Source organism: Malus sylvestris, chromosome 8 (genome assembly GCF_916048215.2).
Source record: "Malus sylvestris chromosome 8, drMalSylv7.2, whole genome shotgun sequence".
NCBI lineage: Eukaryota > Viridiplantae > Streptophyta > Magnoliopsida > Rosales > Rosaceae > Malus > Malus sylvestris.
In genome coordinates this window covers 23,386,596-23,401,791 of record NC_062267.1, presented here as the reverse complement: position 1 = coordinate 23,401,791, position 15,196 = coordinate 23,386,596, and the positions used below count along the sequence as shown (strand labels likewise).

The 15,196-nt window shown below is 37.0% G+C and overlaps 3 protein-coding genes across 4 annotated transcripts; 2 read left to right on the top strand and 1 right to left on the bottom strand.

Moving 5' to 3' along the window:
* The first annotated feature begins 306 nt into the window (after positions 1-306).
* LOC126631450 (protein DETOXIFICATION 27-like) lies at positions 307-3,946 on the top strand. The gene is made up of 8 exons (XM_050301577.1): positions 307-570; positions 1,189-1,730; positions 1,849-1,935; positions 2,477-2,533; positions 2,667-2,905; positions 3,063-3,181; positions 3,554-3,643; positions 3,761-3,946. Exons 1-8 carry the CDS (start codon positions 307-309, stop codon positions 3,833-3,835), a joined length of 1,473 nt encoding a protein of 490 aa, XP_050157534.1. The 3' UTR covers positions 3,836-3,946.
* A 3,701-nt stretch (positions 3,947-7,647) lies between these two features.
* On the top strand, positions 7,648-12,841 carry LOC126631266 (protein DETOXIFICATION 27-like). Of its 2 annotated transcripts, none has more exons than XM_050301438.1 (8): positions 7,648-8,058; positions 9,082-9,623; positions 10,172-10,258; positions 10,386-10,442; positions 10,539-10,777; positions 11,177-11,295; positions 11,446-11,535; positions 11,686-12,841. In XM_050301438.1, exons 1-8 carry the CDS (start codon positions 7,762-7,764, stop codon positions 11,764-11,766), a joined length of 1,512 nt encoding a protein of 503 aa, XP_050157395.1. In that variant the 5' UTR covers positions 7,648-7,761; the 3' UTR covers positions 11,767-12,841. The 2 variants fall into 2 exon arrangements, with proteins under 2 accessions (XP_050157395.1, XP_050157396.1); XM_050301439.1 differs by lacking the exon at positions 7,648-8,058 and adding an exon at positions 8,242-8,336.
* Positions 12,842-13,886: 1,045 nt separating this feature from the next.
* Positions 13,887-15,196, bottom strand: LOC126633509 (putative clathrin assembly protein At4g40080). Its single transcript, XM_050304118.1, has one exon. It carries the CDS (start codon positions 15,051-15,053, stop codon positions 14,004-14,006), a length of 1,050 nt encoding a protein of 349 aa, XP_050160075.1. The 5' UTR covers positions 15,054-15,196; the 3' UTR covers positions 13,887-14,003.

Genomic DNA, 15,196 nt, shown 5'->3' with positions numbered 1-15,196 from the left:
TACTGAATTAATCCTCTCTAATCTGAAATTTGTGCTTGATAAGGGAAAAAAGGCACTGAGGCATATATTACAAAAATAATTTATCAAATATCAACCATGTCATCCATCTATATTATAACAGGTGTGGGCATCAACGTAAAACATTTCTCCAAACTCACAATCCTCAATGCGGACATCCACACTTAGTCAAGAATTGAAGCTGTCTTCTTTAACCGTAGTCTTAATCAGAGACCAACCTACCCTGTCATCTAGTCCATTAGTTAACAAGAAACTGTTTTGATGAAGGGAAGTGTCGAGGAAAAAGTAATGGATCGCCAAAAATATTCCCTATTGGCGATAGAATCATCAAGTACTTCTGAGATGAAGAAAATAGCGACCGACTTTTTATCAAGAGTGTGGATAGAGTCCAAGAAACTATGGCACATTGTAGGTCCTGATATCATTAACCGCTTGGCTGGCTACTCCATGACTGTCATCACCCAAGCCTTTGCTGGCCACCTTGGCGATGTTGAACTTGCTTCCATTTCCATGGCCAACAATATCATTGTTGGCTTTGGTTATGGTCTCTTGGTATACATATCAAACACTTACTCTCTTATATATTTTGTTGGTTATTTCACAGATAGACATTGTAAATATATACGGTTGGCTTTTTTTACTCTTGACATTTATATGTATATATGTATAAAATATATTATGATATGGGTTAATTACATTCTTCTATTTGTTTTAGTCTGATTTCAATAATGTTTCTTGGAACCTTAATCATAATACTTGGTAATTTGCCGAAATTGATAACAAAAGGGAAAATATTTGGCTTCTTATAAGAAATTTTTCCTCCACATGACACATAAGCAAAAGAAAACAACAAAAGTTATTGCATGTGTAATGAGTCAGTATTGTGTAGATATGTGATTTCCACACTCCCCTTCTCTTCCCGTGCACTTCTCCCGGTTTTTTTTCCCCCCTTCTATCCCTTGAATACAATAAATCACAGGAGAAGGGACTAAAAATAAGGAGATTAGTGCAGAACGAGAAAATAAGAGTGTAAAATCACTATCCTTTTGTTGACGTGTCATCTTGTGAATTGCATAAATGAAGGATTAGCTCCTCACTCATGAGGATCTAACCCATGAACAAAATCGTAATTGTAAACACTATATATTTTTTGTTTTGGCAATCTATTAGTTGGGGATGGCAAGCGCGCTAGCCACTCTATGTGGGCAGACTTTTGGTGCCAAAAGGTACCACATGCTGGGCATATACATGCAAAGGTCTTGGATTGTGCTGTTTTCGTGCTGCATTCTTCTGTTGCCTGTGTACCTATACGCGTCTCCGATTCTGAAACTAATCGGACAGTCTGATGAGGTGGCGGAGCAGTCTGGGGCGCTGGCTTTGTGGCTCATACCCTTGCACTTCAGCTATGCATTTCAGTTCCCATTGCAGAGGTTCTTGCAGTGCCAGCTCAAAAACTTTGTGACCTTGTGGGTTTCGTTGGCAGTTTTGGTGCTTCATTCAGTGACAACTTGGATTTTGGTGAGTGTGTTGGATTTTGGGGTTGTGGGTGCTGCCATTGCTCTTGATATCTCATGCTGGGCTTGCGGTTTGGGGCTGTTTTGGTATGTTGTGTCTGGTGGTTGTCCATTGAGTTGGGTTGGTTTCTCAATACAAGCATTTTCTGGGATTTGGGAATTTGCCAAATATTCTGCTGCTTCTGGGGTCCTGCTGTGGTACTAAATTTCTTCCTTAATTTGCTCTTCTTTTTTTTCTTGCACATATACATTTGACCATACTTAACAGTCAGACACTTTTTAGCCAATTTTTGTTTGTTCTTATTTTTCTTTGAAGCTTGGAATTCTGGAGCTATAGAATCCTAATACTGATGACTGGGTTCTTAGAGGAAGCAACTCTTGCTGTGGATGCCTTGTCAATATGGTAAGTGCATTAAGGTTCCACATCATTAGTTAGATGATTAGTTAAATGATTTTACAAGTCAACAATATAGTAATTTTGTTAGTATTTGGTTAGAGTAGTTAGGTTTTCTCTTATAAAAACATAATTGTGTAATCTTTCTATTTTAGTTAACACAAATCTCATATTTCTTCTCCAAACTCTCTGTGTTCATCTTTCTTCTGATTTTCTCTTCAATTCTCTAATTTTTCAAATGTAGTCAACAAGAAGATGCGTGTGTGAGGCATTATGAAACCTTTTCAAAAGTGAAACCTAACTACTGGGAAATATGTGAAGATATACAAGGAAAGACATAATGAAAACCTAAAATCAAAAATCAAAAATATATCTTCACATATTTTCATGAGGTCCCATCCACTTTTCTTCATCCTCATTTCTTCCATATACTTTTCCTTTGTCGCTAACACAAAATGTAAAATTCAAAAATTAAAAATTAAATCGTTAACAAAGCAGACTCAAATTGGTCGTTTGCCATTCTGATTATTGGTTTGATTACACCTTGCAGCACGACTATAAATGTATGGGACCTCATGATTCATTTGGCTTTCTTGGTTGGCACGGCGTACGTACCATATTTATCATCTCTTTCAGTCATGTAATTGTTGGTTGTGACATTATTTACTTACGCACTGTAATGCATTTGTAGCATGTAATTCTTCAAGAGTCTTCTGAAATTCTTGTCATGAAACTCACAGAGTTAGGGTGGCAAATGAGCTGGGATCCGGAAATGGGAAGGCAGCTAAATTTGCACAACAGGTTTCAATGGCACAATCTGCTTCAATCGGTCTATGCTTATGTGTACTTGTTATCATGTTCCATCACAAGTTCGCCCACGTATTCACATCGAGTCCTGATGTCATCGAAGCAGTTGATCAAATGTCGTATCTCTTGGCCGTAACAGTTCTACTTAACAGTGTTCAATCCGTCTTGGCAGGTTAACTTTGATCCTTCATCAAGTTTTTAACAGTAAATTGGTGGTAGAATAATTAATCTTAGTACTGGTACCACATGGTCTATTCTATACTCTCTATATACAGTAGTGCTTCTGTTTTTCTTTCAAATCAATTGTAAAGGTCTTTGTATATTCACAGGAGTGGTGGTGGGGTCAGGATGGCAAGCATGGGTGGCATATATAAGTCTTTTCTCCTACTACATTTTTGGGCTCCCACTTGCATTTGTAATGGGATCGGCTCTCCACTTCGGTGTTTCGGTATGTTTCATTCTCCAAGTTACACAGAATGTTCTCTCCTCGAATGATTTCTTTTTACATCATCAAGCAGGGGAAAATATTCGAATTCGAAATTTTTTTGCAACATTGAAAAGAAGTCATTAGACAAAGTGATTTGATTTTTCCTATAGAATGTGCATTGTTACCCCCATCATTCATCATTTTAATATACGGCAAAATGTAAAAAATGTGTTACTACTGTTTAGACAGACAAAATTACACATTTGGTTTTCTTAGTCTCTGGCTAGGATATGCCTTCTGAATAGCCTCGGTTTGAATTCCAATTCATGTGTTACTACTTACAATAAAATCTCAAAGGATCAACTAATTGATTAAATTTTAAATGGAAAACAGGGTATATGGGGTGGGATGATCTTTGGTGGAACTGCTGTGCAAACAGCGATTTTGGCCATCGTGACAATAAGACATGATTGGGAAATGGAGGTATGATTTAATAAACATAAGAATTTCCAGTTATTTATCCTTCTTCTTTAAGTATACAAGTCAAAGTTACACTGTTGTAATCCAAGTCCAACAATGGTTTTGATCAATTATATGCAGGCACAGAAGGCTATGCAGCGTGTGAACAACTGGACGACTCCTAACCGAGACAATAAATTAGAGGAACATAAGTAAAATGGAATAAATCCACTTTGTGTTATATTTGGATAATCGGATTTACAATTTCCGTAAAATTCGTACGTGACCTAAAGCAATGATGGTTTTTCCCTGCTAGATCTTAAACAATGATGCCTTGAACTGCTACATCTTAAACAATGGTAGTTTTTACCTGCTAGGTCTTGTTTTTATAGGCTTTTCTCTACGTACACTGCAATCATCAGTATTTAAAAATTCAAAGTTGACTTTTTCTTCTCCGGCTGAGAATGATGCATTGGTACCTAATAATAGAATTGAAAATTCAAGTATTTTTTTTCTTTTCATATTATACATAGGTACTCTTAGAAAATATGATCAGATTGCCCACTGTGTGACGAAATGATCAAATAGAAAAATATTAAACAATTAGAGAAAAAGTTAGAAATACTGACAAACTTGAAAATTGAGACTTGCATAAATGTAATGTCATCAAGACATAATTTCTTCCTTACTCTTGTGTTTGTAGTTCGGTAGGAGACCGTCTCCTAGGTTTCAACAATCTATAATTCGAAAGAAAACCCAATATATTTCGTACTCTCAAGACATGACTCGGAATTGAACAACAAATAATGAGAGAAACAAAATGAAGAAATTTTATTTCTCAAGAATAAGATTTGACTCACTAATTCTCTATATTACACAACTAGAGTTCATAGGTTTATATAAAATCCAAATACCGCTTGTTAAAGAGATGTAATTTTACATCTATAAGCAGCGGCCATTTGGTTAAGGGCATATCCATCAGTCGTTTATTTTTAGCGTAAAAATATGATTTTTCATTAAAGTAAACAGTACCGAAAGTTTTTCGTTAAATTTCTCTTATTTTTTTTCGGCTGGCAAAGATTCATATACAAACCTTAGTTCCACTTCAAAAAGAATGACACCTACTGAATTTAAATATAAATTATTTGATGTAAACGGATATAAAAACATTTTTCTTCACATTTTAAAATTATTAAAATATAATAATGATTAGGGTAAATTACAGTTTCATACCTCAGGTTTGGGGTCCATTTCAACCTCATACAACAACTTTAAAACATTTCACTTTCATACCTCAAGTACTATTTTATTTCAACATAATACATCCGTTAGATTTTCCATCCATTAATCCGTTAAATGCTGACGTGGCTGTCACATTTGTGCCACGTGATTGCCAAATGTCTGCCACGTGGCAAATAAAATATTTTTTTAATTTTTTTTTAAAAACCTGAATTTTCTCAACAAAAAAAAAAAAAAACCAGATCTGCAAGAAGAAGAAGAATAGGGAGGAAGAAAGAAAAAGGAAAAAAAATTGTCCACCCCCTCCCCAGCGACCTAGAAGAAGAAGAAGAAGAAGAAGAAGAGGGAGGAAGAAAAGAAAAAAAAAATTTGTCCCTCCCCTGTTGGAAATTTGAGTAGATTGAGTAGAAATTTCTTTGTCCCACATTGGCCATTCCAAAAAGATTTTATCACTTTATAAGGCTTTGTCCTTTATAGAAAGTGATTGGAGTAATAAGCCTGGAGACTAAAATTGGGCTCACCCTTGGGGTTGGGCTTTGGGGTGTACTAGCTAATTGGTAATTAATATATAATTAATTATATTTAATATATAATTAATATATATTTAATTGTCAAAAGATGGGCCTTGGTAATTAATATATAATTAATTATATTTAATATATAATTAATATATAATTAATATATCTAATAATTAAATTATTTATTTATTTTCAGAATTAATTAATTATTTTTTAATTTCGAATTTAAATTAATTAATTATTTTTACCAACAAACTCATCTTTTCAGATGAAGTCTGAAGTGTGAAAACGCAGAAACAAAAACACCATTTTTAGCAGATGTCTCCCAACAGATGCATCCCTTCCTCATACCTGTTGCGAACAGGTATAATCACATTATATATACATCCATCTACATAGCATTTAATATACAGAAAAATCATAAATCTTCTCCTGCAATCATAAACATCCTTTCTGAGAGAACCACATTAATATTCGCCATAAGTCAATTTTCCGGTGCTGGAATTTCTGACTTAGATCGTTGAATCATGTTGAAACAGACGTCCGTAGAACTACAAGCACTGAGTAGGGTGAAATTTCTGTTTCAAGGACATTGCGGTACGCAAGCCTCGATCTTCAAGTTGTCTGTTTTTTTTATAAATCGTATTCTAGTTTATATTATGTTATTTCCTATTGCATTTATTATTTATTAGCATATATCAATTATCACAGATTGTTGACTTATATCCCCCCCCCACCCAGCAACCCAGAAGAAGAAGAAGAGGGAGGAAGAAAAGAAAAAAAAAATTGTCCCTAACCCCCCTCCTCCCCAACCCCAGCGACACAAAAGAAAAGAAGAAGAAGAGGAAGAAGAAGAAGAAGAGGAAGAAGAAGAGGAAGAAGAAGAGGGAGGAAGAAAAGAAAAAAAAAATTGTCCCTAACCCCCCTCCTCCCCAACCCCAGCGACACAAAAGAAAAGAAGAAGAAGAGGAAGAGGAAGAAGAAGAAGAAGAGGGAGGAAGAAAAGAAAAAAAAAATTTGTCCCTAACCCCCCTCCCTCCCCAACCCCAGCGACACAAAAGAAAAGAAGAAGAAGAGGAAGAAGAAGAAGAGGGAGGAAGAAAAAAATATATATATTTGTCCCTAACCCCCCCCCCCCCCAACCCCAGCGACAAAGAAGAAGAAGAAGAAGAAGAAGAAGAAGAAGAAGAAGAAGAGGTAGGAAGAAAAGAAAAAAAAAATTGTCCCAACCCCCCCCCCCCAACCCTAGCGACAAAGAAGAAGAAGAAGAGGAAGAAGAAGAAGAAGAAGAAGAAGAAGAGGGAGGAAGAAAAGAAAAAAAAATTTGTCCCTAACCCCCCCCCCCCCCAACCCCAGCGACAAAGAAGAAGAAGAAAAGGAAGAAGAAGAAGAAGAGGAAGAAGAAGAAGAAGAAGAAGAGCGAGGAAGAAAAGAAAAAAAAACGTCCCTACCCCCCCCCCCCCAACCCCAGCGACAAAGAAGAAGAAAAAGAAGAGGGAGGAAGAAAAGAAAAACAAATTATTTTTTTTGCCAAGTGGCAAACATTTGACAACCATGTGGCACAAATGTAGCAGCCACGTCAGCATTTAATAGATTAATGGATGAAAAATATAACGGATATATTATATTGAAATAAAATAGTACTTGAGGTATGAAAGTGAAATGTTTTAAAGTTGTTGTATGGAGTTGTAATAGATCTCAAAACCTGAGGGGTTACTGTGTAATTTACCCTAATGATTATTAGATGTAATTCCAACATAGCCTTCCCTTGCATTAAAGAACCAACTTACTATTTCCTCTTTCTCTCTAACGGAGGCAATATTCTCAACATTTATCCTTAAAATCATATCAAAGGAGATTGAATATTACATGATGCCCAATGTTTATTTTTTGAGAACAGAATATAACATAGACCGGGCAAAGATGCCAAAGTATTACAGAAGGCCTACCTCGGGCAAAGATGTCCAATGCTTATTGTACTTAATCACTTGCCTTTATTTGTTTTTTCTGTTTTTGGGTTTCTGGACGTCAGACACGACGTTCCATAAAAATAAAGGAAAACTAATGAAAATGGCTTAAAAACTTTGAGTTTTAATGATAAGGACAAAATAAAGGGTAAAGTGAATAATACCAGGATTGACTTTTTAGTGTAAAAATGTAGTTTTTCGTTAAAGTGAACAGTACCGGGTGCTTTTCGTTAAAGTTCCCTAAAAATAATTGGGGGGTGGGAACCTGGCTGGATTGCTAGTATCTACCTTTTTAAACAACGTTTCTGCAACGACTTCTAATTGTCAACTAGCTAGCTATTATCTGTTATTCAAGTCACGACTCTTTTTTAGTTTTACTCTTCCAACTAAACAACCCACTGAGCAGGAAGTTATTTGTATGATGGGAATCGTTGACAGAGAAGAAGTTCATCTTCACCAATCTCTATTAGCAGAATCATCAAGCAAAAACACTACTACTACTGATGATGATCAACAAAATACACACCTTTGGTCAAGAGTTTGGATAGAATCCAAGAAACTATGGCGCGTGGTCGGTCCGGCCATCATCGGCCGTTTGTCTGCCTTCTCCATGATCGTCATAACACAAGCCTTTGCCGGACACCTTGGTGTGGTTGAACTCGCTTCCATTTCCATTGCCAACAATGTCATTGTCGGCTTCACTTTTGGTCTCCTGGTAATGATCAAAATACGATAAATTTTAGTCTGATTGTATAATAATTTTTTTTGTGTGACGTGCTATTCCGACTTTCAAATTGTACAGAGGTCTGGTGTCTCTCTCTGTCTCTTTTGTCGTTAATCAACACGTGTCCAATCACTCAACTATAACGGTACATTGTTAACCTCTAACCTAGCAGCTATCCTATCCCATGACCCAATCCTCCACCCACACTGACCACCGCACCCTGCCGGCTGCAACCTTTTATCTCTCTCTTCCCCGCCCCCATGTCTACAGTATACAATTTTTTCCTCTAACAATCTTTTTTTTTTCTTTCAATTTTTCGATTTTCGAAGTTATGGGTTAATGGGTCTATGATCAAGTTTTTGTTGTTTTTGAGTTTGATTTCACCGAGAGTGCTGTTTATTTAAAATGTGATTTCGGTGAAGGGGGATTGATTTTAACGATTAATGTGGACTTGCATTTTATTCGTTGCAGAACTTTTAATCCACACCAGATCTTGAACCGGGGAGGGGTGGGGTGGGGAGGGGAGGGCAGGCTGTCGCAGACTCGCCGAACCGCCTGTGGGGTGGGCAGGGATGGGGGACTTGGGTTTCACGGTGTGGCTGCTAGGTTTACTTTGGTTTTTCCAATTCTTTAGTATAATCAATTTTTAATTATTCAAAGTTAACATTGTTATAGAGTTAGGGAAATGAGATCAATTTTTAAACTAAATTTTGTAAATCAAATGATGTGGATGATAATAATTGGATTATTACTTAAGTGTTTAACATGCTTATTTTCTTTTGTTGATGCATCATTTTATTTGCAAATTTGATTGGAAAATTTGATCGCCCTAACATTACTCTTGGAGTTAAGTGACTAAACATGTATCAACCAATGACATAGACGATATGAAGGAAGACATGGAAACATATGGGGACAGACCCGTAGCCAATTGAAATAGCTTTGGGCACTTTTATATGTTTACGTCTTGACATATTTGTATTTTTCTTTTGTTTTTTTGTCACAATCAACCAGTTAGGCATGGCAAGCGCACTAGAGACACTATGTGGGCAGGCTTTTGGGGCCAAGAGGCACCATATGTTGGGGATATACCTCCAAAGGTCATGGATTGTGTTGTTCCTATGTTGCATTCTGCTCTTGCCTATATACATTTTCGCCTCTCCGATTCTGAAACTATTAGGACAGTCCGATGACGTTGCAGAGATGTCGGGAGTGGTGTCTTTGTGGCTTTTACCCATGCACTTCAGCTATGCGTTTCTTTTCCCATTGCAGAGGTTCTTGCAGAGCCAGCTGAAGAACTTTGTGACTTTGTGGGTTGCCTTGGTGGTTTTGGTGTTTCATGCCTTGATAAGTTGGCTTTTTGTGTATGTTTTAGACTTTGGGGTTGTGGGTGCTGCTATTGCTTTGGATATCTCTTGGTGGGTTTCCTTTTTCGTGCTACTTGGATATGTAACATGTGGTTGGTGTCCACTCAGTTGGACTGGTTTCTCTATGGAAGCCTTTTCTGGCCTTTGGGAATTTGTCAAACTATCTACTGCTTCTGGGGTCATGCTTTGGTATAGATCTCTCCTTTCTTCTTCATGTGTTTTTTTTTTCTATCATAAAAATTTGAAGTGTTGGTATATCTTTTTTTTTTAAATGTTAACCATGTCCCTAGTTTACTAATTTTTTTTTCCATACGACATTAAGTGAGAAGTTTTAATTATAGAAAAATATTTATGTCAACTTAAGCAACATACCGGCCTGCTCAACAAATGCACAGTATGCCGGCGGTTACTAGAATTTTAAAGTTTCTTGTGAGAGAGTTATTTTACGTCTAAAAAGGATCAAGTCAATATTTTCTTGTAAGCATTTTATTACAGTGATCATTTTACCTTAAACGTCCTTTTTGTTGGTGTTATTATGATTCGATGATTAGATGATTTTTGGTTTCTACACGATTGATCTTTAAGTGCAAATATAAGGTCTTATCTAAGGTAGAGTATATCAGAATATCATTTTGTCAAAAAGAAATATAATAAGGGTTTGATTGGACCGTTTAATATCGCGTGTTTTAAAATTAATCATCCTTGATCTCAAGTGTTGTTGTTAATGACTTATGCAGCTTGGAATTTTGGTACTACAGAATCTTGATATTGATGACTGGACACTTACAGAACGCGACTCTTTCTGTGGACGCCTTATCAGTTTGGTACTAGACCTTTATCAACATTGCTTAGCATATATTCGAATTTGGGTTGCAATTGGTAATTTAGTGAAAAGATAAAAATGCAAATGACCATATCAACTGTGAGTTTTGACCTTTTTCCTTTTTGCAGCATGACTATGAATGCTTGGGAGCTCATGATTCATTTAGCCTTCTTCGCTGGAACTGGGTAAATGATTTTTTTATCTTATCTGTTACTACTTTTGTGAGTCTGCATTATGATTGAAGTAAAAACTTTAAAAAGAATTTGTCATGGGTTTCACAGAGTAAGAGTATCGAATGAGCTGGGTGCTGGAAATGGTCAGGCAGCAAAATTTGCAGCAAAAGTATCTGTGGCAGAATCCAGCTTGATTGCCCTATTCTTCTGCATACTTATTATTGCTTTCCGTGATAATTTTGGATACATATTCACAACAAGCAGTGATGTCATCCAACGAGTTAATCAAATGTCTTACATCCTGGGCATCACAATTCTACTTAACGGTGTTCAACCCGTCTTGTCAGGTTAAATTTTTCCCCTTCATAAATTGTTAGCTACATCTCTTAGATGTTCAATTCCTGTGGAGTGATTACGATGGTCGTGTTTTGTCTTTGGATTACATAAGTGGGAATCAAATCATTGAACTATCCAAATTCTAACTTTACACATCATCATTTGAGTTATATCAAGAGCTTAAACAACACTTCCAGATTTAATATTAGTGTCGCGAAGGTAAAAGTAATCATTTTGTTATTTTTAGTTGTGCATGCCTGCGCTAATTCTGGTCATAGATGCATGTAGGTGTCCAACAACTGCCTTCATACGATAGCACTTCTCTAAAAGTAACAATGGCACTTTTTTTATGCCTAAAATGTTAGTGTTTTGTTCATTTGTAAAGAAGATGGTCGTTACTTGTATTACAGGAGTAGCTGTAGGCTCAGGATGGCAGGCATGGGTGGCATACATAAATCTTTTCTGCTACTACATTATTGGGCTCCCTCTAGGATTTGTAATGGGATGGGTCGCTGACTTGGGTGTTACGGTACGTTTTGCTCTTTCATCTATCTCAATGGACAACCTAGTTATTGTGTGTTTTGACTTCATAATTATGTGTACTTCTAATAAACTCTTCAAGCATCAGTTTACTAATGATCTCATTACATATGGTTGTTAAAATTTCATATAAAAATAGGGCATATGGGGTGGGATGATCCTTGGCGGAACTGCTGTCCAAACAGTGATTTTGGGCATCGTGACATCGCGACGTGATTGGGAAAAGGAGGTAATAATTCGATCATAAAAAGTCCGCTTATTTCTTTAATTTCACCAAAAATAAAAGCTACGTGTACACTTGTTTCTTTTCAGCAAAAAAATAAAAAATAAAAGAAGTCCAAGCTGAAACGAGCATAATATTGGTTGACAAATTTTGCAGGCTCAGAAGGCCAGCCAGCGAGTAAATAAGTGGTCAACTCCTAATCCAGATGATCAGACAGAGGAGCAACAATATACATGAAATGCTACCTGCAGTTTGTGAGGCTAGTTTCATGAATATACATAAAAAAAAAAAAAAAAAAGGAAACAGAATTTTTTGAGCATAAATATTTCGAGCTACTTTAAACCAACTTTCTTTGATGTAGCATTTTGGTTTGGCTTTTTAGCCAAAATGGTCCTTGAGATTTGCATAACACATCACTTTGGTCCCTGAGATTGAAAATCAATAGAATGGTCCTTGAGATTGTCCACCATCCATTATTTTGGTCATTCCGTTAAAAACTTCGTTAAGTGTCTCGGTGCTCTAGGCTGAAAGTTTGGGCAATTTTCAAAGTTTCGTAACTCAATCGTTTTTTAACCAAATTCGACCCATAATATATCAAAATGAAGATAGAAAAGTATAGAACAATATTATACCTATATGGAGAGATGGCCAAAAAATAGCCTGAAATGTGACTGTTCAGCGGGAAAACTAGAAAACTTGCTAGAAACTGGGTAAACTTTAAACGTTCATAACTTCTTCAATACTCAACGAAATCGAGTGATTAAAAAACGAAAATCATACTTCTCAGTGAGAAAAAGAGAATGGTACCTTTCTCGCGGACCAATCACCTTTCAGGCTATTTTCCGACCATCTCCAGCAACCATTGGGCATCCAAATAGGTATAATCTTGTTCTACACTTTCCTATCTTCATTTTGATAAATTATGGGTTGAATTTGGTTAAGAAACGATTGAGTTACGAAACTTTGAAAATTGCCCAAACTTTCGGCCTAGAGCGCCGAGACACTTAACGAAGATTTTAACGGAATGATCAAAATAATGGATGGTGAACAATCTCAAGGACCATTTCTATTGATTTTCAATCTCAGGGACCAAAGTGATGTGTTATGCAAATCTCATGAACCATTTTGGCTAATAAGCCTTTTGGTTTTTAGGCCATCCCTGTGAAGTCAAAAGCTTAACCACAGAGTAGTTCTTAAACGTTTTCCCAAAAAATAGGTAAAGAGAACTCGTTGTAAATATATGGATACTTGCATGTGGGTGAAATAGCAGTATGGAGAAATAATAGTGTGGTGAAATAACGACCTTTGTGTTTCTATACAATCTTTTAATTGGAGTGAAGCCATATATATTTAGCATTGTATTAGTTATAATTTGGTATTGAACTCGCTTCTAAGATAATTGAATATAAGGGAAGTCAAGTGAGACTTTTTCTCTGAAGCATATTTAATGCTCTACAGGGGTTTTTTTAAGTGTTGTGTATGCATTATTTTGTGAAACCCACAAAAGGGATGTTGTGATTCACCCATTCTCAAGTTGAAGTATACTCCACTCTCATAATCTGTCTATTTCACAACACTCCTTCAATACTCTCTCTTAATGGCGTTTCTTATCAATTATTTCCGTCCACTTCTTTTAGGAGAACAATTATGAAAGGCCTACTATAGTTGACTAGGCAGGATGAAGTGATGAAGATTAATTACTCCAATTATTTCTTTTCTTTGTTTTGGGTACATATACAGCTTACAGTGCCTTGAAAACGCAACAATATAACCAAAGTCAGCATTTTATTGTTCCTAACATAGTTACCAACCCACAGAAAGAAATTAATAAGATAAGAACACAAACAACATCAGATTTATCTTATTGTCATTTCGTCAAACACGTCATAGAAAACCCCATCAAAAGCCACCATGAGAAAAATCAAACTTCAATTTTTGGGTTAATAATGCAAACCTAGCTAGAATTTCATTTTTTTTTTTTGTCCATTTCTCTCCAAAGAAAAACAAATCCCATTCAATTTTTTGTCCAACAACAACAATGCCACACCGTTGCTGTTGTTGTCCCAAAAATAAAAAAATTCTTTGAACCATTCTTTTTGGCATGTCAAAATACATTCACACTGTTACAGCCACGTTGTTGGATGAATTGTCACACCAAATATTGGGTTGTCAAAGTACCCATTTTAGCTATTCACGCCAAAGAACATTGTTTGAAGATCAAAAGTCACTTTTTTCGTTTTTGTTGATTACAAAAAGATAATTCTTTTGTTAATTTAATCTAGAAACATATATACGGAGTAGTGCTCGTACTCTCCTACAAGGGCAATGCGTGATTATGAGTCATTGCTTCACATGTACATACCATAATGTATTAACAGTTGGTAATCGTTTATGTATAATGCTAATATAACTCACACATACAATTAGATGCAAACCACTGTACAAAAATTCGACAAGACACGATAATCTGCTGTTCAAACGGCTATTGGTGTCGGTCCCAAACCCACCCACGCACCACCAGATGGTAACAGCAACAACTGTCCTGGTTCAAGAAATGGGTTCCAACATTGAGTCGACTCGGCTGACTCGTTCCTACCCATAAAAACCACCACCCTCTTCTCCTCTCGCTTCTCCTTCATCTCCACAAGCCTAGCCTTCGTCTCCTTCACCAACTCCCACAACCCATCATTCCTCTTCCTGTTCACAAACAATAGCATCAACTTCCCCTTGCAACTCTCCAGCCTCTCCAACGCGTCAATCAACCGAGTCAACTCATCCGAACTCAAACCCTCGACTGAGTCGATTCTATCTCCAACTTCCTTGACTCGGACAACAATTTCACGCTGAATCGACCTGTAATCTTCGCCCGCGGCTCTCACCACTTCGTATACCAAATTGTTCTTCTGAAGTTCTAATGAATCGGGCGCGTCGCAAATTCGTACCACAAATTCCACAAGCACTTCAATCTCCATTGCCAAATCCGAGTCCAAAAGAGCAAGTGCCTTCTCTTCCTTGTCTCTTTTATTACCATCTGTTTTTGTCGAATTGAGATAATACCCAATTGCTCTAGACACCATGAGATTCTGCTCGATCACACCGGCGTACCATCTGACCCAAGATGAATATTCCAGCATGCACAAATCGGAATTGTCACAAAACATGGAGAGATTCAAAAAATTGTATCCCCCAAAACAAGGGTAATAAGCAAGCTGGTCTTTGAGAATAAAAGACCCTTTTGATATAATGTTATGAATTGTGAGGAGGCATTTTAGGGCAACAAAGGCGCTCCGAGTGACGTGGAGTCGGTCCATGAGGGCCTCGATGCATGCGCATGCAGTGAGGCGGGAGGAAAGCCCTAGGGCGAGCACGGAGGCGATTCGTGTCTCCGAAGGCGGCCTTGACGGGTCATGGGTGGTGGCTCGGAGGACGGCGAGGTGTACGGAGACTCGGCCGTTGATGCATAGAGTCGCTTTGAGGATTGAGGCTTTGTCTTTCAGGATGCCGATGAATTTGATTCGGGCCATTGCGAATGAAGAAAGAATGGGAAGGGTTGAGTAACATGGAGGTGGGAGGGCAGAGAAAGATATAAAATGACAGTTGGACGCGGTTTTACTATTTCATGGTGTCCGTGTGTGTGCAAACTATGCATGGATCTTACTGTGTGAGG